Source organism: Pestalotiopsis fici (genome assembly GCF_000516985.1).
Source record: "Pestalotiopsis fici W106-1 unplaced genomic scaffold PFICI_Scf_1, whole genome shotgun sequence".
Lineage (NCBI taxonomy): Eukaryota > Fungi > Ascomycota > Sordariomycetes > Amphisphaeriales > Sporocadaceae > Pestalotiopsis > Pestalotiopsis fici.
Window position 1 is genome coordinate 1,832,228 of NW_006917091.1, and position 21,328 is coordinate 1,853,555.

The 21,328-nt window shown below is 49.6% G+C and overlaps 8 protein-coding genes across 8 annotated transcripts; 1 reads left to right on the forward strand and 7 right to left on the reverse strand.

The window, feature by feature from the left end:
• Positions 1-384: 384 nt before the first annotated feature.
• On the forward strand, positions 385-2,019 carry PFICI_00561 (uncharacterized protein; the record flags this gene model as incomplete). Its single annotated transcript, XM_007829142.1, has 3 exons — positions 385-1,011; positions 1,081-1,582; positions 1,649-2,019. 3 exons carry the CDS (start codon positions 385-387, stop codon positions 2,017-2,019), a joined length of 1,500 nt encoding a protein of 499 aa, XP_007827333.1.
• A 201-nt stretch (positions 2,020-2,220) lies between these two features.
• On the reverse strand, positions 2,221-4,925 carry PFICI_00562 (uncharacterized protein; the record flags this gene model as incomplete). The annotated part of the gene is made up of 3 exons (XM_007829143.1): positions 2,221-3,760; positions 3,825-4,548; positions 4,637-4,925. 3 exons carry the CDS (start codon positions 4,923-4,925, stop codon positions 2,221-2,223), a joined length of 2,553 nt encoding a protein of 850 aa, XP_007827334.1.
• Positions 4,926-5,366: 441 nt separating this feature from the next.
• PFICI_00563 (uncharacterized protein) lies at positions 5,367-8,036 on the reverse strand (the record flags this gene model as incomplete). Its single annotated transcript, XM_007829144.1, has 1 exon — positions 5,367-8,036. One exon carries the CDS (start codon positions 8,034-8,036, stop codon positions 5,367-5,369), a length of 2,670 nt encoding a protein of 889 aa, XP_007827335.1.
• A 1,278-nt stretch (positions 8,037-9,314) lies between these two features.
• On the reverse strand, positions 9,315-10,589 carry PFICI_00564 (uncharacterized protein; the record flags this gene model as incomplete). The annotated part of the gene is made up of 1 exon (XM_007829145.1): positions 9,315-10,589. The coding sequence occupies one exon, from the start codon at positions 10,587-10,589 to the stop codon at positions 9,315-9,317; it is 1,275 nt and encodes a 424-aa protein (XP_007827336.1).
• A 102-nt stretch (positions 10,590-10,691) lies between these two features.
• PFICI_00565 (uncharacterized protein) lies at positions 10,692-12,998 on the reverse strand (the record flags this gene model as incomplete). Its single annotated transcript, XM_007829146.1, has 6 exons — positions 10,692-10,903; positions 10,965-11,155; positions 11,211-11,338; positions 11,392-12,055; positions 12,103-12,495; positions 12,556-12,998. 6 exons carry the CDS (start codon positions 12,996-12,998, stop codon positions 10,692-10,694), a joined length of 2,031 nt encoding a protein of 676 aa, XP_007827337.1.
• An 825-nt stretch (positions 12,999-13,823) lies between these two features.
• Positions 13,824-14,108, reverse strand: PFICI_00566 (uncharacterized protein; the record flags this gene model as incomplete). The annotated part of the gene is made up of 1 exon (XM_007829147.1): positions 13,824-14,108. One exon carries the CDS (start codon positions 14,106-14,108, stop codon positions 13,824-13,826), a length of 285 nt encoding a protein of 94 aa, XP_007827338.1.
• Positions 14,109-15,256: 1,148 nt separating this feature from the next.
• Positions 15,257-17,419, reverse strand: PFICI_00567 (Nuclear protein localization protein 4; the record flags this gene model as incomplete). Its single annotated transcript, XM_007829148.1, has 3 exons — positions 15,257-15,631; positions 15,683-17,275; positions 17,336-17,419. 3 exons carry the CDS (start codon positions 17,417-17,419, stop codon positions 15,257-15,259), a joined length of 2,052 nt encoding a protein of 683 aa, XP_007827339.1.
• Positions 17,420-18,675: 1,256 nt separating this feature from the next.
• Positions 18,676-20,886, reverse strand: PFICI_00568 (uncharacterized protein; the record flags this gene model as incomplete). The annotated part of the gene is made up of 6 exons (XM_007829149.1): positions 18,676-18,720; positions 18,773-19,270; positions 19,339-19,569; positions 19,629-19,977; positions 20,073-20,634; positions 20,721-20,886. 6 exons carry the CDS (start codon positions 20,884-20,886, stop codon positions 18,676-18,678), a joined length of 1,851 nt encoding a protein of 616 aa, XP_007827340.1.
• Between the last annotated feature and the right edge of the window lie 442 nt (positions 20,887-21,328).

A 21,328-nucleotide genomic window follows, 5' to 3' on the forward strand; every position in this document is an offset into this window, starting at 1 on the left:
TCGTACAACAGTTCTCACGCATAGTAGTCGACAATAATAAAGACGGCAGACGTTTGATTTATTAGTCTGAATACTAGTGGGCGGATATGCTGCTAGCACGCTTCGTGTTTAAGCCGTACCTCCGCCTCAAATGATGATCTCATGTGGTCGGTGGGTCTAACGTCTAGACTAGGCTGAATACGAGGAAGCCCGTTTTTCTCACGACATTTCCAATTCATCATTATGGAATTGTACACTTTTGAACTCACTAAGGATCTAAAAATAAAATAAACCGTTCAAACTTAAATATGCGGCATGCCTCGCGTTATATGGGAAGTCAGCTTTGGCAAAGCATCTCATTGTGTCTGGAAATACAGCCACTGATACAGACAAGCCACATCCATCATGAAGCTACGAAATGAGCTGCTGTGTATATTGAGTACAAGTGTCGCGACTTGTCTCGCATCGTGTGCCTCCTCGCCCTTGATCGACTGCCTCAACGACAAAAACGTACCGCTCAAGCTGTCTTGCGATACGGACTGGAACGACGCCTCTTCTGCTTACAATGTCCGGCTCCCGGTGACTCCGGCTGTTATTGTCGTGCCCGAGGTAGACACGCAGCTGGGCGATGCCGTCGCATGCGCCGGCCAGAATGATGTTCATGTTCAGGCTCGGTCGGGCGGTCACTCCTACGCATCATACGGTCTCGGCGGCGTGGACGGTGCCATGATAGTGGATTTGCAAACTTTCAACTCCGTAACCATGGCTTCCGACAGCGAGGACGAGGTCTTTGTCGGCGGTGGTGTTCGCTTGGGCAACATGGCGCAGGCAATCTACGATGCCGGCAAGCGAGCCCTGGGTCACGGAACTTGTCCAGGCGTGGGCATCGGCGGACACGCCACCCATGGTGGTTACGGATTCTCGTCGCGATCTTTCGGATTGGCGGTCGATCAGATTACTGCACTGGATGTTGTCCTTGCCAATGGCACCATCACAACTGCCACCTCGGACAGCAACCCTGACTTGTACTGGGTATGCAAGCAATCTCTTTTTCTCCGTTACGAGATTCTGTTATAGTGACACGAACTTACATTTTCATAGGCTCTACGTGGCGCTGCAGATTCCATTGGCATAGTCACTGGTTTCCATATGAAGACTTCGCCTGCCCCTGAGCAGGTCGTGAACTTCATGTATGACGTATCACAGTCAAACGCTGCCAACGTATCGGCTGCTGTCGACGCATTCCTCAAAGTGCAAGACTTTGTGCGCAACGCTTCGTCCATTGACCGTAACCTCGGTCTCGGTCTCACGCTGGGTAAGAACAGTGGCACTGTCATCTTCCAGCTGGAGGGAACTTATTTCGGCTCTCTGGAGGAGTACACTGCGAATGTGGAACCCCTTCTCCTCCAGGGCCTCCAGGCATCGACAAGCAATGTCAAGCAGTACGACTGGCCATCATCACTTGCGGCACTGGCTGGGTCCAGCTTGACGCCCCCATCACCGTACAACCTTCACCAAAATTTCTTCGCCAAGAGTGTCATGGTTCCAGAACCTGGAATGACCGAAGAGGCTTTACAGAACTATTTTGAATACCTTTTCAACGGTACGTATTAAGTCGTTCATTTGTCATCCATGGAAACTCATGTACGGTTTACTAACATGATAATAGGTCCCACATCTCCAACCCCATTCTACGTCCTCATTGACCTCTGGGGTGGTGCAGACAGTCAAATCAACACAAAAGACACGAACTTCGCCTCTTTCCCATTCCGGGATACTCTCTGGGTCGCCCAACACTATGCCTATTTTACCGAAACTGAGGAATTCCCAGCCGAGGGCATCACCTTCCTCCAGGGGCTCAACGACGCAATGACCGAGAAGCTGCCAGCCTCGCACATGTACCAAAACTATGTTGACCCTACTCTCACTCGGGACGAAGCACACGCCCAGTACTACACCCCCGAAATTGTAACACGGTTGCAACAGATCAAGGCAGCTTATGACCCGGACAATGTCTTTGTCAACCCGCAATCGATATAAAAGTGCTCAGAGGGCGGGACTATGGGGCCTTTTACAAAATATTAGTAATGCATAATTGACGATCAAATAATCATTTACATTATATCGATGATTCGAAGTGAAATTAGAAGTATCGCACTGACGCATTCAGTACCTACCGCAAATCACTTTCTCGGGTATATAGTTCGCTCTTGAGCACCTGTCTTGTGTAGACTAAAGATCTCATACATTTTTGAATGCTTCCTCGGTCACCTCGGCTTTATCTTCCGCTTCAGACATTGGCTCAGGTGAGAGGAAGATTTCTCCCAAAAAGGTCCTCGGCGGCAGGTCTATTGACGGGGCTCTTCCACGACTTCTATGCCTTGCATTTTCTAAAAGGTTTCTCATCTCCGAGGAATTATCGAGATCATCTGAGATTCTTTCCAAGGGCTCCTGGCCCTCGGCATCAGTTTTCCGGGGGTCTACTCCAGCCGCAAGCAAAAGTTTGACAACTCCAAGATGACCATATTCGACAGCGTCGAGGAGAGGCGTATCTTCAACATCGTTCTGACATTTGACACTGCAGCCGGCACCGATCAGGAATTCCACGATATCCTCGTATCCATTGCGCGAAGCTACTTGAAGTGGAGTATTGCCGGCGTAATCGGGACGATCCAGGTCTTCGGGACGCTCTGCCAAGTGTCTTCTGGCTGCCTCATAGTCGCCCTTCCCACAAGCCCTGGCAAATAAAGTCTGACCATGCGCGGCTAAGTGTCTCTTAGTAGGATCGGAATGGCCAGCGTTGGTTGTCCCTTTGTTTTTAGACCGCAAACTGCGGGTGTGCTGATGCGACCGTGGGCTGTCATTACTGGATTTAGAGGAATCATGATCAATGGACTGAAGAGGGGCATCTACGACCCCAGCCGCTAGTGCTGCAGGCGGTGAAAGAAATCTCTTGCGACGTGTGAGTCTATGTTGTGAATCGGATTCGGAATCACTCGATTTATGAGAGTCAAGTAAGGTGTCATCCGGCATCTGTGGGCTGGATAGGAGGCTTGAGGATAGTTGCTGCCGTTCTTGTTCTTCTGACACAATGGTTACCTCCTTCCGAAGTGTTGCTTCAAGGTTTGCTGACTGCATGCTGGACTGTATTGCGAGCTTTATGGGATCTTGATCATCAGGTAGCGCATTCAATAACGGTGGGACAAAATCCCACACGTCTGGCCCGAACTCGTCTGGTTCGAACTCGTCTAGATTTAAATCATCCGAGTCGGAGTCCGGAGAATCAAGCACTAATTCTGCTTGGTCAAAAGCATTTCTTACTGTGCTGCGAGATCTCCGGTTGTCGATGTCGCTTTTGTAAGCATCTTCTTCCACTTGATCGTGGACGGGAGGGAGCGATTTGATAGCCAGTGATCGAAGGTGTCCAACAATATGATTGATCAAGTCCTCCGAAATTCCGGGACCCTTTTCATTCTCCTCTTGCCCTCCACAGAGAGGGCAAAACTTGAAGAGTGGCCCGGATGAGCGGGTGTTCTTTTCAATAATGAAGTCGATCTGGGCATCCGTGTATTTCCTTTCATGATCATTTTGCAGGTGATTCTGGAAGTCTCCGCGGTCGCCAAAGGTTTTGTATGCATGCAACTTTGAGGAACAAAACCAGGATCTGGTGTGCTCACGCATATGCCGAATCCAATCCTTTGTATGACTGAACAGTACATTGGGCTTGTCACATGGGTCAAAAAGGCACACAAGAGCATCCAGGTCGCCAAGAACATGTTTCCTTTGATACATTATCAATGATTGAATTTCCCGAGAAAAAAAGAAAGGGTTGTTGAAATACCAACCTCCATTTGTCTGCATTGGTCACTTCGTTGCTAGGGAGTACATAAAGACAATATGGGCAGGTAACATCCATCATGCCTTTGCTCTGAGCTAGTGGAGCGTCGGGAAATACGAGACTCTCATGGGCGCCCAGATCAACGGATCTGGTCTGAGAAACGACCGAGGGGGCAGACGCGCGTTGGAAAGTATGCGGTGTAAGCGTGGTGGCGCTATGTACTGCAGAGTGTAGCTGGCTGTGTGCAGTCAAAGGTTTCGGGGCGCTCCTATCGGCACGCATTTGCAAAGCGGTGTTCATCTGACGTGGAAAGGAAGACGGCATCTGCGTTGTTGGTCTGGCAACAGGATCCGGGGCCTTCATGGGATTGACGGAATACCGAGTCCGTCTGTACAAGATTCGCTTTCGTCTCAACACCATGGTGGAGGCTAGTCGTTCACGGATGGCTTCGCTGCTCTCTGGGAAGCGGTCTTCCAGATTCTTCATAAAATACCATTTTATTACTGCTTCCAAGTTGTTGCCTTCCTCGTCTGTCATTCGAAAGGTGGCGAGCGCCTTGTCATTCTGGGTCTCTCGGCTTGCTTTGCGGATCGTGTTTGCTAGGCTTTGAAGTAGGGTGACTTCGGACGCAATGGAGATGGCCGCTTGCTCGAACCCTCCTCTCGCCAGCGCCGAGAATTGCTCCTCAATTGGGGCATCCTGTGCATTCAGACGATTAATCAACTCTACGCCTGCACGGCCGATATGATTAGGTTTCATTTCATTGAGAAGTCGATGAGAGAACAAGTTGATGGAAGTCAGTCCCGTGGATATACTTACATTCAGAAATACGACTCTGTAGCACCGTCAGGATGCCCAGTATCAAACGCTGTACTTCAGGGGCCTCGCGGACGCGATGATCCATGCAATTCCTGCCGGGAGCAAATACTGCCATGTTGGATGTCCAAAGGGAAAATCGCGCCATCTGATCTTCAATAGCCGAGTACCGTCGGCCATCGAGAGACAGCGTGCTTTGAAGCAGCCGATTGAACTCATCCAGGCATGTACGCGCACTCGCCGAAATAGGAGTAAACAGCGCTTGAGTCGACAGAACATTGGCTTCAGACATCGCTGAGGACGGCGAGCCGCGTTCAGCTGGTCTTCAAAAAATGAGCCTTTTGGCAGAAACGACGTGTGAGGCTGAGGGATCTGGTACGAATCATCGAGGCCATGGCTCTGCTTATCTTGCATGACAAGCTCATACTCCCCGCTTTGTGATATTGCGAGCAGTACCTAACATGAGCGGGGCACAGCTGTGGCACTCTGCCTCAGCACAGATCACCTAACCTATCCCCTGTACAATGCCAAGCCACTCTCTACCTACCTAGGCAACCGTGACTTACGATATTTTGGTACCATGTCGTGTAGAGACTACCTAGTATAGTGCATTGTATCTAGGCATACTTTCAAGCAGCATTATTGAAGGATATTTATGTGGCACGGCATCATCACATCAGTTTAACAGAAGTGGCACCAAGAGTGTCGCATCAGCTTGTCTTGTGTCTAGGGATCATTCGACATCAAGCGAGGTACGAAATCTGACCCGCGGTCTTGACAGGCTATCCGATCGCTTTCGCTTCTGCATTTCTGCACCAGCGACTACATCAGAGCGAGATGTTACATCAATGTGCAGTGGTTGACCCCCACTTGCGAGATCCAATCTCTGAACCAAGACGTCGAGCTTATCGACTGAAAGGCTGCTAAAGGCGTTCTCTAGTTCGTCTTCCAATGGGCGGACTATCTTTTCGTAAAGGACACCTCTCAAAGCGTATTCATCCATCGGCTCTCCATCATCAGACAAGCCGATTTTGAGATCTAGGCTTGCGGAAATGGCTGATCGCGTTTGATCGGTGATGTCCTGATGACAGTGCTTGAAGACGTCTTTCACCAAGAAATACCGAGCTCCTATATCCATATCATCAGCTCCTGAAATGTTGTATTGTTCTGCCAGAGAATTGAGGCGTCTTGCTTGATGAATCTCGATCAACACAGCGGCCAAGTCTACCAAACAAGGATAAGGTGGCAGCAATAGGAGGTCATCGGGGTCAATGTCTTCGTTTCCATACCCTCCTAGGAGTCCTGCTGAAGTTTCGCCGACATTGTGATCAAGATACGATTCGAGGTAAGGGCGAAGGGGTAAACCGCCACTTGTTGAGAAGAATTTGACGTTTGAGGAACCCCAAGGTGACTGTAGCCATGGGGTGCCATGCAAATGGAACACGGCATAAGCCAAAAGAACACTAAGGATCCTTTTTGTTTTCTCGTTGAGCAAATGATGTTTTTCGACAAGGAATTGTTCCAGAGAGATTGGTGGTTTGGACTTGTCCATTTTGAAATTGGTTTCCTCTGATTGCAGCTTCCAGAGAGTGTCGCGATCCAACTGAAACTTGAGACGATAGTCTGGTAGTCTTGAGATTTTCAATATGTCGTCACATAAGCGTTCGACCACTTTAGACCGTCCCTTACCAGTACGTTCTTTTGCAGACAAGGCAGAAGAATTAGCATCGTTGGGAAGCTTGCGACTTTCTCTCGTTTCCACAGCAGTTGTCTCAACATGAGCTTCCTGCCACATCCTCTCAATTCCCAGGTAAAGATCAAAGTCACCGTCTTTTAGTTTGGCGCGGTGGGTCTCAAGACAAACTTGCACAGAGAATCCGTGTGCGGGATCACAAGAACAGGGTCTTCTGGAAGAAAGAACTTTGAAAAGCGTGTCAGCAGCAGGCCAGATCTCCTGTGGCGGCTTTTGTCGAGTTTTTCGATAGGGAGATTGTTCATCCTCTCCCGATATGGTAGCATCAGCCCTTTCGCTAGAGAAAGAGGCGGTGATGAAGTCTTGTAGGAGATTTAACAAAGCGGCACGATCCGTTTCTGTTCCGAAATTGATGCATCTTGTGAGCGCCTCGACTTTCCTCAAGTTGGTGTCTTGACTGGATGAAACGAAGCGGTGCAGTGCTTCCAGACCCGGAAAGACCTTTAGTCCATGTACATGGCTTTCCGCTATATCTTCAGAGATGGTCAATTCCAGGCGAAACAGGATATCTTGAAGAACACGAGGGTCTTTCGGTAAACTTTCTCTATCACCCCGATGTAACATGAGGCAATACCCGCATAGGGTATAGTAAAAGCTCTTCATGTCAGTTACCTTGGTCTCGTGTTGTCCCAAGAGTTCACCGACGAGCGAAAAGTCCTCGAGCGCTTGTAATAACCGTGATTTTAGCGAGAGCTGCTTCTTGCCGTTCCACCTTGGCGCTTCGCTGGCCATTTTCTGGCAATTTTCCTTGTTTACATCGAGATGAACCTTCCCTTCAAGCTGCTTCGACTGACCATGGCCATCCACCAACCTAGCGTCTCTGCTAAGGGGCACAATCGAAGGTGATTCCGGCCTATCAGCTGTCAATTGACCGTGTTGCCCATCAGAGCGCCAGCCTAGCCAACTCGCAATGGTCTGTCGAAGTCGAACCTGCGCACGCTCCCTGCCCTCGCCATACAGCAAAGGCATCTGAACATTGAAGATGCCCAACATACAATAGGCCATGTCTTCTTCGCGTGTCGTCTGGCGCTTTTCCAACCACGACATGCGATCCAGCTCACTGAACTCGCACGTCGGTTGTCCTTTTAGAGCATCAATCGCGATACCGGTGATGTCATGAATGAGTCTCAAGAGTGACGTTTTATCACCCAGGCGCTGCCTGTCAGAGGAGAAGAACTCGACATATTGTGGAGCAACTAGCTCTTGCAACGTCCAACCGCGGGTGAACCACTTGCTCCTCCGAAACTCTGACTTCCACGCTGTTTCTGGTGTTGCGTCGATTGCGCAGCTGCCATGCACCACGTCGGCCAGATACACGTAGCATTTCTGTGCTTTCTGATACCACTGAAACATGGAATTGATGGCCTCTGTCAGTTCGGCAGAGCTGGTCTTGTCGATGCAGCATGTGTCTACCCAGAAGTACTCAATATCGTCCAACTTGGCTTGCTGCCCGCAGAACAGGATCTTTTGGTAGCCCGAGGTTTGTCGCCAGCTTGCATCTTTCCTTGTCTCCATCAATAGATCTTGCAGTGTGACTTCGTCATCCTCGCTCCCCCAAGTGTGAGAGAGTATGGCATATGGAGGAATGTCGCGCGCCAGATCCTTGGTCAAAGTCAGCTCGCCGGCGGCTCCAAGCTGGAGTAGGCGCATCTTCCACGCCTATGCTGAGAGAGGCGGGCGGCTAAACTCGAAGGTTATGTTGACTATGTGTTTTTTGGCTTCCAAGACATGATTTGTAGGGGAAAAGGTGTCGCAGTACTGCTCCAAGTCTTGCGAATTCAACAAGTAAGCCGACTGACTGTGGCTGAGCTGGCCACTGCCTTGTGCCGAATGCGGGGCTACGCCTGGCGAATTGGAGATCAACCTCTGAGGCTTTCAATAACGCGATGTCTGGCGCAAAACTCGCATCCTTATACTAGATAGAATACTCATACAAGTATAAATAGCCTGTAATTGACCAACACTGTTCACTGTGCTGATTTGGTAATTCCCTTTTATTGGGCCGCTGCTTGGGCGGCATGGGTACTATGTGGACGCACGGAGCACTTCAGGTTCGAAAGCAGGGACCCAACCCTTTTGGGAAATCCTTGTTGTAATTTTGCTTCTACTGTAGTATTCGTTTTATTATATATAGATTTTGAAATAACTTTGTTGCCGGAGGATCATCAGCATGCCTAAATACTTAAATGTCTCTCAGCGCGATATAGGCAATGTGCTTGTCTGCTACATACTAGGTTAGGTAGTTAGCATAGGCACTACCAGAGAGTGTCTCACTCACCTCTACTAGCTTCTTTCGCTAAATGCTTGCACGCCAGCTTCGGACATTCGAAGCACATAGAGCAGAAGTGAAAGAATAAATTTCGTCTACCCTGATTGAATCAATATTTTTAATCATCATATCATTTAGGCTTGATCAAATTACCTTATAAATCATTCTAGATAGATAATACCTGTTTCATCATAGTTTGGGGGTGGGTTTGAGTCTATGTTAGGGTTAAACTTTCAACCCGCGTTAGGGTCACAACTCAACCCTAAATAAGCTTTCTAAATCAACTACAGCGCAGCGTATAATTGATGAATGGTGATTCCGGTGTACTTGGGCAATTATATACCAATTATACAACAGTAACAATTACTATAGTGCAATGACTGGAGCTGCCTTTGCCAATGGCAGGTGCCTTCTGAGACTGGAAGTCTAGGTATTCTTGCCTGACCCTCCAGTTAAACTATCATATTGACGCCCATAGTAGCCAAAGCAGACCAGTATTTTACGAGTCTTCAGCACTAAAGACACGTTGCCTAATCCTAGGCGCTCATCCCGACAGATGGAACGAACCGCGTCAAGTTGAATTGAATAGCAATTTTTCTTTTGTCCTCTACTTTGTTAATACAGTACAACGCTCAATTCTCCAAGCTTACTACACTGCTTCAAAACCCTGCAGCTTTGTCAATGGCATTCAGCCAATACTGCACCACATCACCAGTTGGTTCTGAATCTATGTCCTCCTCGGCCTCACCCTCGCTCCACACAACGCCAAGTGCTTCTGTACCTTTCTTGTATTCTTCAGAAAGTTGGCGGCCAGAGATTGCTTCGAGCTCTGCCTCCATCCGCTCCAGCCAGTGATCCGTCAAGAACGTGCTCATGTCAAACTGATTCTCATCATCCATCATCGTGTCAATCATGGCGTCAAGATCGAAGAGGATTCCCTCCAGCAGCTCAATCATGTCAGCTTGCTCATCTCGTACATGCATTGTATCTTGCCACTCCTCCACAGTGACTGAACAAGTATATCTATATTTCCCGGGCTCATGATGACATGTGTGGCTCATTTCCAAGGTTGTGAATGTGAAGTATCGAATTGCTTCTTTCCATTCATCCTTTGACAACTCAGTTAGAGACATATCGAGATAGTTCAAGAACGGTTCAATGATGGAGATGATGGACTGGCCTTCTCTCGCTGATTCCTGAGCAATCAGAGCTTTCAGCATCATCAGGAATGGTGTGCATCCTTGCTTCGAGCAACTACACTCGCAGTTGTCGAAGAGATCGACGGGCAGTACTTCTTGCAAAGACGAGAGAATATACCAGTCAGGATCATCATAATCGCCCATATCCGGTAGCCAGTCTCCGATGTATTGAAAAACAAAATGCGCGGTCGTCACGCGTAGTGATTTGCGATCAGCACCAATCCCTGAGTGATTCAGTTCTCTGGAAAGGTTTGCTCCGTGATCGACGAGCCACTGAATCATTCTCAGATTCTCACAGTTTGCAAGGGGTGGCAGTCCGTCTCCCCTTACATCATCAAACTGCCCGTTGAACTCATCAATGTCTTGAAAACCATGATCCCAGAAGACGTCCGCATTCATAATGTTTTTCACGGTATGATAGACTGAACGGCCGGGGTAGCAAGTGGATGTGGCAGGCTTTGTTGTTTGTGTGAGCCTCAAAGCAGGAGAAATTTGGACCCCATTCAAATCAAGTAGTCCAAGGACGGCGGCTGTCTGCGTGTCGAGTGTGCGTACGCTCTCAAGGTTCAAGGCAGCGATATCATGTTCCGGAAGCTTCTCCAGAGCCAATCGCTTCAATTTGTCTCGTCGATCTTTCAATCCTCTGACCAGGATCCTTTGGCATCTTGTTGTCATATCGCGGTACAAATAATCGAAGGCGCCAATGTCGACGGCACAACCAGCCTTGAGTAGCATTTTCATTGGTGCAGCACAATGGCATCCGTGGCAGAGGCTATCCGAGAATGGTCCTACACTGCAAAGTTGGGCACTTGACACTAGTGCATAATGAAATGCGGTTTATCCACTGAAATCGGGCTTGTTCAGCTGAGACGGACCCAAAGCTGGTAGCAGTAACCGTAACATATCGGGTTGGCTGGCACTTAGGTGCAATGGGGTTTGACCCCAACCATTGACTTCCATAATACTACGGGGATCTGTTTCAAGCAACCTTTTGACTTGTTTGCCGTCACCAATGAGGACAGCCTGGCACAATGGACCGCAGCCACATGCTGCCAATGTTATATTAGTTACACCGAAAAAAAATTTCTTTTCTCGTGGGGAAATCTCTACCTTCTGCAATAAGTTGAGACACTCTCTGCAGGCTGATTGATCTAAACAGATAATCATTCATACTCATGTGTCTAGATGAGTTTTCTTGAAAGATCATCATGGCCGGTATATCGGCGGCTTTGCCAAAGAGAATTTCCACAGACTTGGCGGAATCAATTTTGAAGGAAGCTGTCAGTGTCTTCATTGGTGACCTGGATTCATATTAGAGCGCAGACACAAAGTAATAGAGAGGATAGAATCACTTACTCGCCATTGGTGTCATAAATATTGGAGGGTATGTCAAGATACGTGACGTTTTCAAGAAAATCAAGAACCAGTCTCTCGAAACGGACCGAATCATTTGATCTCCACTTTCGTAGCAAAAGGTCCCAAACCTAGAAGCAGTTACATCAGCAGTTTTGGAAAGCAATGACATAAGCGAACATACCAAACTAGTTATCGGATAGATCAAGGTCTGGTTGCGACTATTCACATCGTTTGGCGATGCCTGACCTTTTCGAAAAAGTGTTTCGAGTTTTGTAAGGGCCCTTTCGAAGAAACCTTTCCAGGTAGAAAGAATAAATTGGCGTCGATCATTCGAATCGCGCGACGCTTTTTTCAATATTTGGATGATTTGGAAAGCAGGCGCAGCATCTTCATCCACGGTAGGATAATAGGTAAAATTTGGTCCAAAGCTTGCACCGCCGGCACCAAATTTGCACGAGAATGTGAGCTCGATGGCCTTGTGTGCGAGCCAGCCAAGCCCAACCTGCCTCATGCCCCATTTCTGCTCAGTTGTTTTCGGCTGCTGCCAAAGGTCGCACGTAGGAAAATGGTTTTCCGACCAACTGTTGTCCTGGTAAAATATGAACCCAGACCACACGGCTTGTTTGCGCTGGAGTCGGTGTCTTGGGTGACAGGTGCATTCCCGAGAGGAGCGGAACTGCAACATGGAGGTAGAAGACTGGCGATCCCTTGCAGTCGTTGTGAGGACAGACGTTTGGGGTTGGTCGTCGACATTCCATATGTCTCGTGCTGGCGAGCCTACGTCCAAGTACTCTTCGGATACTTCCTCGAGGTAACTCGGTCTCGATATCATCTGATTGAATAATCTTGCCTGTTTAGATTGTCAGATCTTGTCGCTTTGAGAATAGCGAACTCAAATATCGGCCGGGCACTTGCCTTGTCTAGCTGCGTGAGCTGCAAAAGTTTAGTCGTAGCTCCATGGTTGAGGGCATTCTGTATTTGTATCGCATCGACCTGATCTCCTATCCGGGACGATTGCGTTGCAAGCAGGCGATTCGCACGAGTTGCATCTTCTCTGATTACTCGTATGCCTTGCTCTGACCGTATTGCTGTCTGTCCAAGGTCAAGTAATGAGAGGCCGATGCTCTCAATGGCCGCTCGCAGTAGTGTCGCCTCGTTGCGAATGTGAGAAACGTCATTCGCAAGTGCGGTAACCTCAACTTTGGTCTCAATGATCTCGGCAACCGCATCGTTCGAGGTAGATTCAATCGTGCGTAGTGTTTGGCCCTGCGAGATTGAACTCTCCCTGCGCCGATGATTACTATATTGTTCTCACTATGCAGTCTGTAAACGAAGCGGCACTCACAGTCCCAATATTTGCAGGGTAACCTGCAGACTTTTGGAGGCTTGATCAACTCTTGCTTGCAAATTTGTCAGTCTTGATCGGTTGAATGCATATGTCAACCGTTTCTTTGATGCCTTTGCTCTGTCTAGCAAATTGGGGTTATTCCTTGTCTCGTCGCATAGTTCAGCTACGAGGCGTCTTAGTGCTTCCAACTCATCTTTGCACAGTTGTATACACGCGATGACGGCCGTAGATGAGTGTTGATTATGGGCGACCAACTGAGGCAAGATATTTTCAAGAGCCTGTATCGAAGTCTTGAGGGTCTGTTCATACTTTCTTGCGGAGTCGAGTTCCTCTGCACGAGATTTGATACCATCAAGATACTTGGTAATGCCGCTGCAGACTTGGAAACCGAGAGAGACCAGCCCAGCCACTGAGGCCGCAATGGACAAGCCGTCGGCCATACGGAGCAAGCCGCGCTGCTTCACAAGATGAAGCCAGCTTATGGGTCAAATTGTCGCACTTGGGAAAAGTTGACTCTGTTTAGAGCGGAGGGAGGGGCGAGTCTTCGAGGTTCCAAGCAGGCTGCCTTGGCGAACTGAATCTGCCTTGCAAATGCGCCACTGCAGTCCAGCACACCAAAACTGTGAGGTGGCTTGTTGAATGCACCGGCTCTGACCAATCTGATGTGCACAAGGACTGCTGTAAGCGCTGCAGCAGGCGGTGATTGGTGGTGAACTGAGAGCCAATGAATACCCTGGACAACCAGCTCTCTTTATCTCCACTGCTTTACAAAAACACCACAGCCACTTTCAGTCTGTACAAACTGATAGATCCAAGTATAAGCAATTATCAGAATCACATGACTATTTCCTGCCCAACTACATGCATGTCTTGTGATCATGACAAGAACACCGAAGCAGACTCTCTTTCATGGGACGCTCAGATGTGGACGTATGTATGTTTATTTCAGTACCATATTTCAGCATACTGACCAGGTCTCCTTGCACTTCCAATAGAAACTATCCTCAAAGTGACATGATTGAGTTCCCCCCGTGTAGTCTGCAGTGTCTCATACTTCTGACTCCGTTGCCATCCTGATGATTCAATCGCTGACTGTGGACGTAAGAACGGCCGTCGAAGTCCCGACTTGGTCAAGAATCGTAGGAAGGGGTCCATTCATACAAATAACAAAGTCGCCTGAAAGTATAGTGCTGAAAGTCCCATGACACACCAGATTAGCCTCTTTCTTGATACTCCTGGTGTCGGAGGAGACAGAGGGACGCAGCTCACCCATTGACAACATGATGCAAGCGCAACTCCGAGCCCGTCGACGACAAGACATCAAAGGTAAAATCGACATCATCACACGGATACCCCATCCCGGGCACGTCATAGTCCACCACGGCACAACCCACAGTGTTGCTGCTGTCGACAGCGAGGGTAAAAAAAATTTGCGGTTCGGGATTGTTGCCTCTGTATCCAAAGCCAGAGATGGTCATGGTCTCATTCAAGGCTACTGCTGCCAGCGTCGTCGTTGCAGTGACCAGTGCGGCGGATGTTGAGAGCGACATTATGGAAACAATTATTGAGTCTTGACGATTCAATGAGCCGGAAATAGATATGAGGATTAAGCAGTTGTACGGGAAGTTTGTGGTTTATGAGCAAAGACGTAGGCTCAGATACTTCATGGGGGTGTTTTCTTTTCGCAGTTCCCTTGTATTTGCCCAATGTATGTAACGTTGCATCACTCTTTACCCGAAAATGCAACATATACCCAATATCTCAAACTAGAAGACACTCCCTGAATCCAGTTGGAGCGAATTTTCATCCGACTTGGCGAAATACAGACCTGTCGTCTGAGTATTTGCAGCTTGCACGTCTCACAGTTGCAATGTCCGGGTATCTGCATGGAGCGGCTTCGTCACGAATCTCCCCACGGAAATTGAGAGACTCAAAGATGGACAGATGCTGCCAATACACATCAGAGAACCAGATGCAGTGAGAAATGATGATATGAAAACAAATCGGTTGGTCCGCATAAGGGTTGCAACCCAAGAGCTGCGAATAGATATCGCAGCGGTCGTTCCGCCGAGACCTAAGCTGCCGAAACGGAGCGAGCTGATGGGACGACAAGCACCATCTTATTCTCTTTCTTATCTTCTCTCTTATTTAAATTATTTCCTGCGTATTTTAAGTTTTTTCAATAATTTGCCCTCCGGACAACTGTAAATATAGCCACTAGGAATAATAACAATACCGTTGGCGCATAATCCCGGCTAGGTCGTGTTAATAGAGAACAGCAGTCATCACGTCAAACACATTTATACCACAAAGCAACACTTTCACATGCTCAGTCTTGTTTCCGAGTCATGTTCTTCTGAATCTAGTATTAACCAGCAAAGTTTGCTAGTCTTCGTAATTACAGTCGCAACTTCTGGGTCACTGATGTCAGGTTGAGTTTTCCTTGATACAATCAATGAGTGTCGATCATGTCTCAACGATGACAAGACCACCGAGGCCAGAAGTGCCAAATCAATGCCTTTCTCAACGCCCCAAGACCATATGCTTCGCTATGCTCAAACGTCCGCTATTTCACGCGAGTCGATCTCATGTATGCAGGCTGGATCGCGTGTTCTTGTTCCTGTGATCACAATTCAAGATCTCTGAGCAGCCGTGTCAGGTCTGATATTTGTTCCTCAGATACCGGTTGGTCCGTTTCCTACTCAACTTTCGACCTTCTTTGGGCGGTTCCGGGAGCGGGCGCAGGACGTGGGCGATTCCTCCCGTCTTGTTGGCGACTACCGCTCAGCCTAAGGGCAGCAAAACGCTTAGCGTCTGGTTCATCGTTCGAAAAGGTTGCAACACCGTCACTCGTCTTGGCAGATTCACGAGGGTTTGCTGGGTTATCAGGATTGACAGATTGGACCCCGCCTCCACTAGGCGAGCGAGGACGCTTCAAAGTGTGCGTAGGAATGTTCTCACCGGACGATTGAATGATAGCCTCCAGCGTCTGCCATCCGGGCATCGAGAAGAGTTGGTACGTGTCGGCAAGGTCGTGCTTTGTGGCCACACGGCACAAAAGAGCTTCTTCCTCCTGTGCAATGTTAGTGAGCCCCAACCTAAACGATCATGAGAGGACAAATACCTTTGAAAGCACGCCCATGTTGTGAATGAAGCATAGGAGGTGAAAGTCGGAAAGCTTTTGCTGGCCATCCTTGGTCTTGAGGGCCTTGGCCACAGCACTGGGCTGCTGCGTCTCGCCCATGATCTCGCGGTTTTCAATCGGGAAAGGGCTCTCTTTTGAGTCCTTGAACAGGGGCTTGGGCTCGGTAGGAAAGCCGTGAGTCAAGGTGACATATAGATATTCGACAGGGAAAGCAGGCTTTGCATTTTCCTGAACGTTGGCATTGTATTCATTGATCTTGCGGAAGAAGACCTCGGGTATGAATCTCGTGCGGCTCTTGGAACCGTCCTCATCCTCCTCTTCCTGCACAAGCATGACGGTAGGATCGGCCGACGGCTCGATGATATCGGCCCGAACCATTTCTACAGCCTCAAGAGATGCTTGATAGGCGGAGATGGCAATCTGGCCAGTCTCATCACCTGATATGATGCAAGTCACGAAATTGGAGCCATAGATGCCAGTGTCACTCCATTTCGTGGGCTTGGGGTGCTGTGCTTGAAGTCTTGCGGCATAGCAGACCTCGAGTGAGGAAAGGTTGTACGAGTCTGCATGTCTCTTGCAGATGACGGAGCCGTCGCCGACACCCGAGTCCAGCAGGTCGGTAAAGATAGTGCCCACCGGCTCGAGGCCGCATAGTTTGGCAACAGCCGTGATTTCGTGCTCGTTGTCAAAGGGATTCAACGAGACACCGTCGGCCTCATCCACCTGTGGCACCTCATAGATAGCCTCCACTACAGCTTTAACTCCCAGTGGTATTTCGGTGTATTCCTCATAGTGACCGTAGAGAAGTCCGACTCTTTGAGCGCCAGTTCTGCGCCAGGCATCGATAAATGTGTTGACCAGGTCAAATGAGGCGAACTCGACATGGTCGACGGCACGCCATGTCTGCGGCTGTAAGATGATGGAGCTCGGTTGGCACTTTGTGCAAATACCCTCGGGCCAAGCTGGGTGGCCAGACGGACAGTCCTTCTTGACTCGGAAGTAGGGCTCCTTCAGAGGCGGAATGAAGGAGCTGCCCAGCTCGGGCTTGTTTGTGGCCGAGTTAATCTTGCGGAGGTAGGAGTGGAAAGATAGATATTTGATCTTCTTATCAGCTAGGTACTGCGGGTTGAAGGGGTCGAGAGGCATGCAGTAGTCGCACATGCCCTTCGGTCCGTGCTTGCACATCTTATCGCGTCCTCTTGGGATCTTGCCGTCTTTCTTGTCCAGCCGATCATCCAAGGCTGACTGTTTTACCACCTCCCACGGGTTTCTGATGAGTGTCGGCTCTTTTCCTATCGAGATTGGCTTTGTGGGGATGTCTTCGGTCGGCAGGATAGGCTTGCCGTTGAGTCTGTTTGCGGCGGCAGGAACGGCGCCATTGGAGTCGGTCTCGCCGTTGGCTGTGTCGCTCTTGTGGTCATAGGTCAGGAAGATGAGATCACCATGCTTGAGACCAATCTGGCTGAGTTTGAACTTTGCAATCTCTACCAGCCGTTTCCGCTCGCCGCCCGAGGGGGTATTGGACATGGCAATAGTTTCGGGAGCGACGGTCGGAGGAAGCTCCTTGACCAGCTATTCACAGTACAGTCAGCGTCATGTATGTACAGTTCGGGCGTCCGAAAGGAAACTCACGAGACGACCCAGGTCGCCAAACGTATCACTGGGGTCAACCGTGACCCTCTTCATGCCATCAGGCCCCCGTAGTCGTAACAGCATCTTGGGCAGTTGAGTCTGGATTGAATAGGTGGTAAGTGGGGGGGAAGGAATAAGTCTTGGAGGGGTGAATGTGAATGTGAATGAAGAGGGTAAAGTTATACTGATTGCGCAGCAACAACGACGATGCGGAAGGAACAAAGACGAGTGCACAGGAAAAAGATGCGATTTGTAATTTCTGTCTGTTCCCCCGTAGACAGTCTGTTTGGTTTGTGGTTTCGGTTTGAAATGTGAATGTGGCCAAGAGAAAGTCACAGAAACGATGCGCCAGGCCAATTAATCACCTAACCTAGGCATGAACAAGATGGGAAAGTCGCCGCGCGATTGGCGTGCATGCGCGTGCCCCGTCTGGTCCGTCGTGCTTTTGGGGGGAGCTTCCAGGCGCTGACTTGAATGACGTGGGCACCCGCTAAGCTAAGCTGTCGTCAATTGGCCCAAGCTCCCTTTTTTTTTCTAAGCCAAGCGCTTTCAAAGTTACCGAGCATTGTTTCATGTCAGTTGCTTGTGGTGAGATTGTTACCTGAGTTACATGCATAGGCACCTACGTAGTAGCTATGCAGCTCAAAGAGAACCTACTCAACTTGAGAGTCTTTCAATCTTATTACTTGCATAGTATACAACTCACTGTCGAGCACAATAGATATCATGACAATAATTATACTTGAAAATCATAGGCAACTATTTTATCTCTCTTTTTTTCCTCTGCGAAAAAAAACTTTCACTATTGCCAAACTAAACAAACTTCCGAAGAAAGACTTTCCGCAAAGTACGCCTAAGCAACCCATACAGCCATTCCTCTCACACAAGTCAGAATCCCACCGATGCCACGCTTGTCTGTCGATGGCAGTATTGCCGCCTTGTCTCGACAGTCTCTGCTATCCTGTGACCTTTCATGCCGGTTTGAACTCGCCCTCAATCTCCCATGAGAAAGCTAGTTCAATACCTGCTGGGATAGAGTATCCATGTCTACTCCCAACTCTCTGACTAGACTGCTTCCTCCCAGCACCCAGACTCAGACTGGTAAGCTTGCTGCGTGGTTTTGCTCGTTTTGTGAATGAACCGAGGAAGAATCGCTATTATACATGATGGAATCCACCTCAAAATCTCTCAGAGGCACAAAATATTTGCGCGTACTCTTCTAACAGAATTCATACTGTTTGCACTGGGATATCCCTTTGCGCAACTTGCGCTTGAGACCGACAATTCTTCTGTCATATCCCTCAATGCAACATTTTCGGTCTTGGCACTCATCTTGCCGCTTATGCTGCCGAATCTACAGCCGATGGCTCAGCAGAGGATGCTTTCTGTCACATATAGTCAGTACTGCTTTTGCGACAGCGTTTTGGCGACACTTACCTCTTCAGTTGGCTTGTCCTCAGCGGCGGCCGAATCGGCCTTGGTTTCGCTCTTAGGGGCTTCACTGGCCTCCTCCTTGGCCTCGCTCTTCTCCTCCTTGGCAATTTCCTTGGAAGCGGCGGCATCGCCATTGACTCCGTTGGTGGGCTCCGGGGCCTCTTTGGCAGCTTCTCCAGAGGTGCCATTTACACCGTTAGCCGGAGTGCCTGACTCTGCTGGCAGGGGGTCTGCAGCCAGGATCCCATTCCACTTGTCGAGGAGAACCTGCGATCGTGGCTTGAAGTTGAAATCTGCCTCCTTGGGGATCTCGGGAATCTTTAGAATTGCCTTCAGCACCTTGTTGATCTTGGTAGCGCGAATGATGCTAGCTTCCAGATCCGGAAAGCCTTCCAACTTGACCAGGAAATCGGACATGCTCTGCATATCCGACTCCTTGATGGGACCCTCGCGAGGAATGAGGCCCTTCTGCAGTCGGTGGCGCAGGAATAGAATCTCCTTCTGTAGTGCGTAGTCAGCGATTGAATCTCCCAAGCGAAGCAGGCGACAACAAGCTTGCAAATACATACCTTCTTACGGTCCTGCTTCTCCTCAGGTGTCAACTCTGGCTCCTTGGGAGCAGACTCCTTCTTGGGCTTCTCGCCATCAGCGTCCTTGGCGGGCTTGCTCTTGGACTTGGCCTTGGGAACCTTTGCCGTTGACTCCTTCGGCGATGAAACTCCATTAGTGGCCGCCTTGGGCGTAGAAGAGCTAGTCAGCTTAATCTTCGGCTTCTTGACAGAGTCAGAGCGCTGGGGAGTCTGTCAACCTGGGTCAGTCTGATGGGAACTCAAGAGTGCGATGAAGGGCAGTTACTGACAGCATTGTTCTCTTCCTCTGCCTTGCGCTTCTTAGTGGCCTTCTTCTTTTCTGATCCCTCACTCTCCTGGGCCGAAGCATCGGGCATGTCCACGTCCTCGTCTTCAATCTTGGGTTCGCTCTTCTTAGTAGTCTTTTCCTTCTTGGCGCGAGCACGGGCAGCCTTGGCTTCTTGTTCGGCCAACTTGGCCTCCTGGAACTCCACCAGAACGCGCTTGTAGTCGTCAATGCTGTTCTGCTCGGCGGCAAGCTGATGCGCGGCGGCGAGATCCTTGCGCATCTTGGGGGTCACGAGATCTGCCACAGTTTCGAAGTCAAGGTCATCGAGATCCGTGTTTCGCGTCCAGGAACTAGTCTCAAAGTTAGTACTGAGCCAAATGATACCAAACTGGCGCGTTTCGTGGCAAGACGCAATAGCAATGTGGGCATGAGTGTGCAAACTTACAATTCGTTGGTTTGCAGGTACATGACTGGATATGTCCTGTCACCAACCTTCTTGCCACCATCGGCGTAGTCGTCACGGTAGGTACCATCAGGGCGCGCAGCCGTTACGGGTCGCGAAGTGAGCATGTTCTGGGGCAGCATCTCCTCGTCGCAAACAATGACGGGCCACGGCGGGAAGCCCTTTAGTCTGGCGAAAAAGTGATCGCCAGGCTTGGCGTCGAGATGCTGGATCTTGGCTTTTGACTGCTTCTTGTTCAGCTTCTTGCTTGTGCTTGCCACTGCTGACTTCCGTCGGTTCTTATTGGCAGGGGTCGAGGTAGTGGCCGCGGGGGCTGCGGCATTCTCTTCGTCGGCAGGCTTGTCCTCTGCTGCAGCGGCATCGTCGGCAGACTTGTCCTGCTCTGCCAGCTTGTCGGCTCCAGCCTGTGTTTCGGTCTTGGATGCCTCGCTCTTGTCGGCATCCTCTGGCGCCTTTGCGGCGGCATCAGTCGCATCTGCATCTTTCATCTCGACGTCCGAGTCAGCGGCAGGCTTTTCTTCGTCTGTTGTGGGCTTGGTTTCTGCTAGATAAAAGATGCAATTGTAAGCTCCTGTGCGCGATGAATGTGAAGAAAAAGTGCTCGGATGCACAAGAGACGACAGAACTCACCCGAGTCAGCAACTGTCTTGCTGTCCTTGTCCTCGGCGGTAGGGGGCGCATCGCCGGACTTCGCGTCAGCGGGCGCAGCAGCAGCATCCGAAGAGGCGGCAGGCGCGTTGGTCTCGGAAGTCTCTGGCGCCTTTTGCTCAATGGGAGCGGCGACTTCGTCAGACATGATGAAGGGAAGTGACAATGGACGCGACAATTGGTATTTGGTGAATGTATAGATGCACGTGTGTTTTGATGATGGACGTTGGGAGTTTATGTTTGCTGGCAACGGAAAGGATGTTGCGTGGGTGTGGAGTAGAGATTTTGGTTTTAACGCTCGACGACCGCAGGACGCGAATTGAAGAAAGATGGAAAAGGGTTCCACTATTTGTGTTGAAGCTCGAAAAGCGTGTTGCTAAGACGAGACTTGACGGGGGGGTCCGTTTCGTTTCCCTGCGGGTCAGGCCAGGGAAAGAAAAATAGTCGTAGTAGCAGCAGTAAATTGAAAGTGCAAGCTGTGACGCGCCGACCTGATGGGGGCGTCTGACAACACTACTATTGATGCTACTACGCTTCTGGAACTACCCAGGTGGGCAACGTCGGTGGTAGGCAACCTAACGTAATGAAGC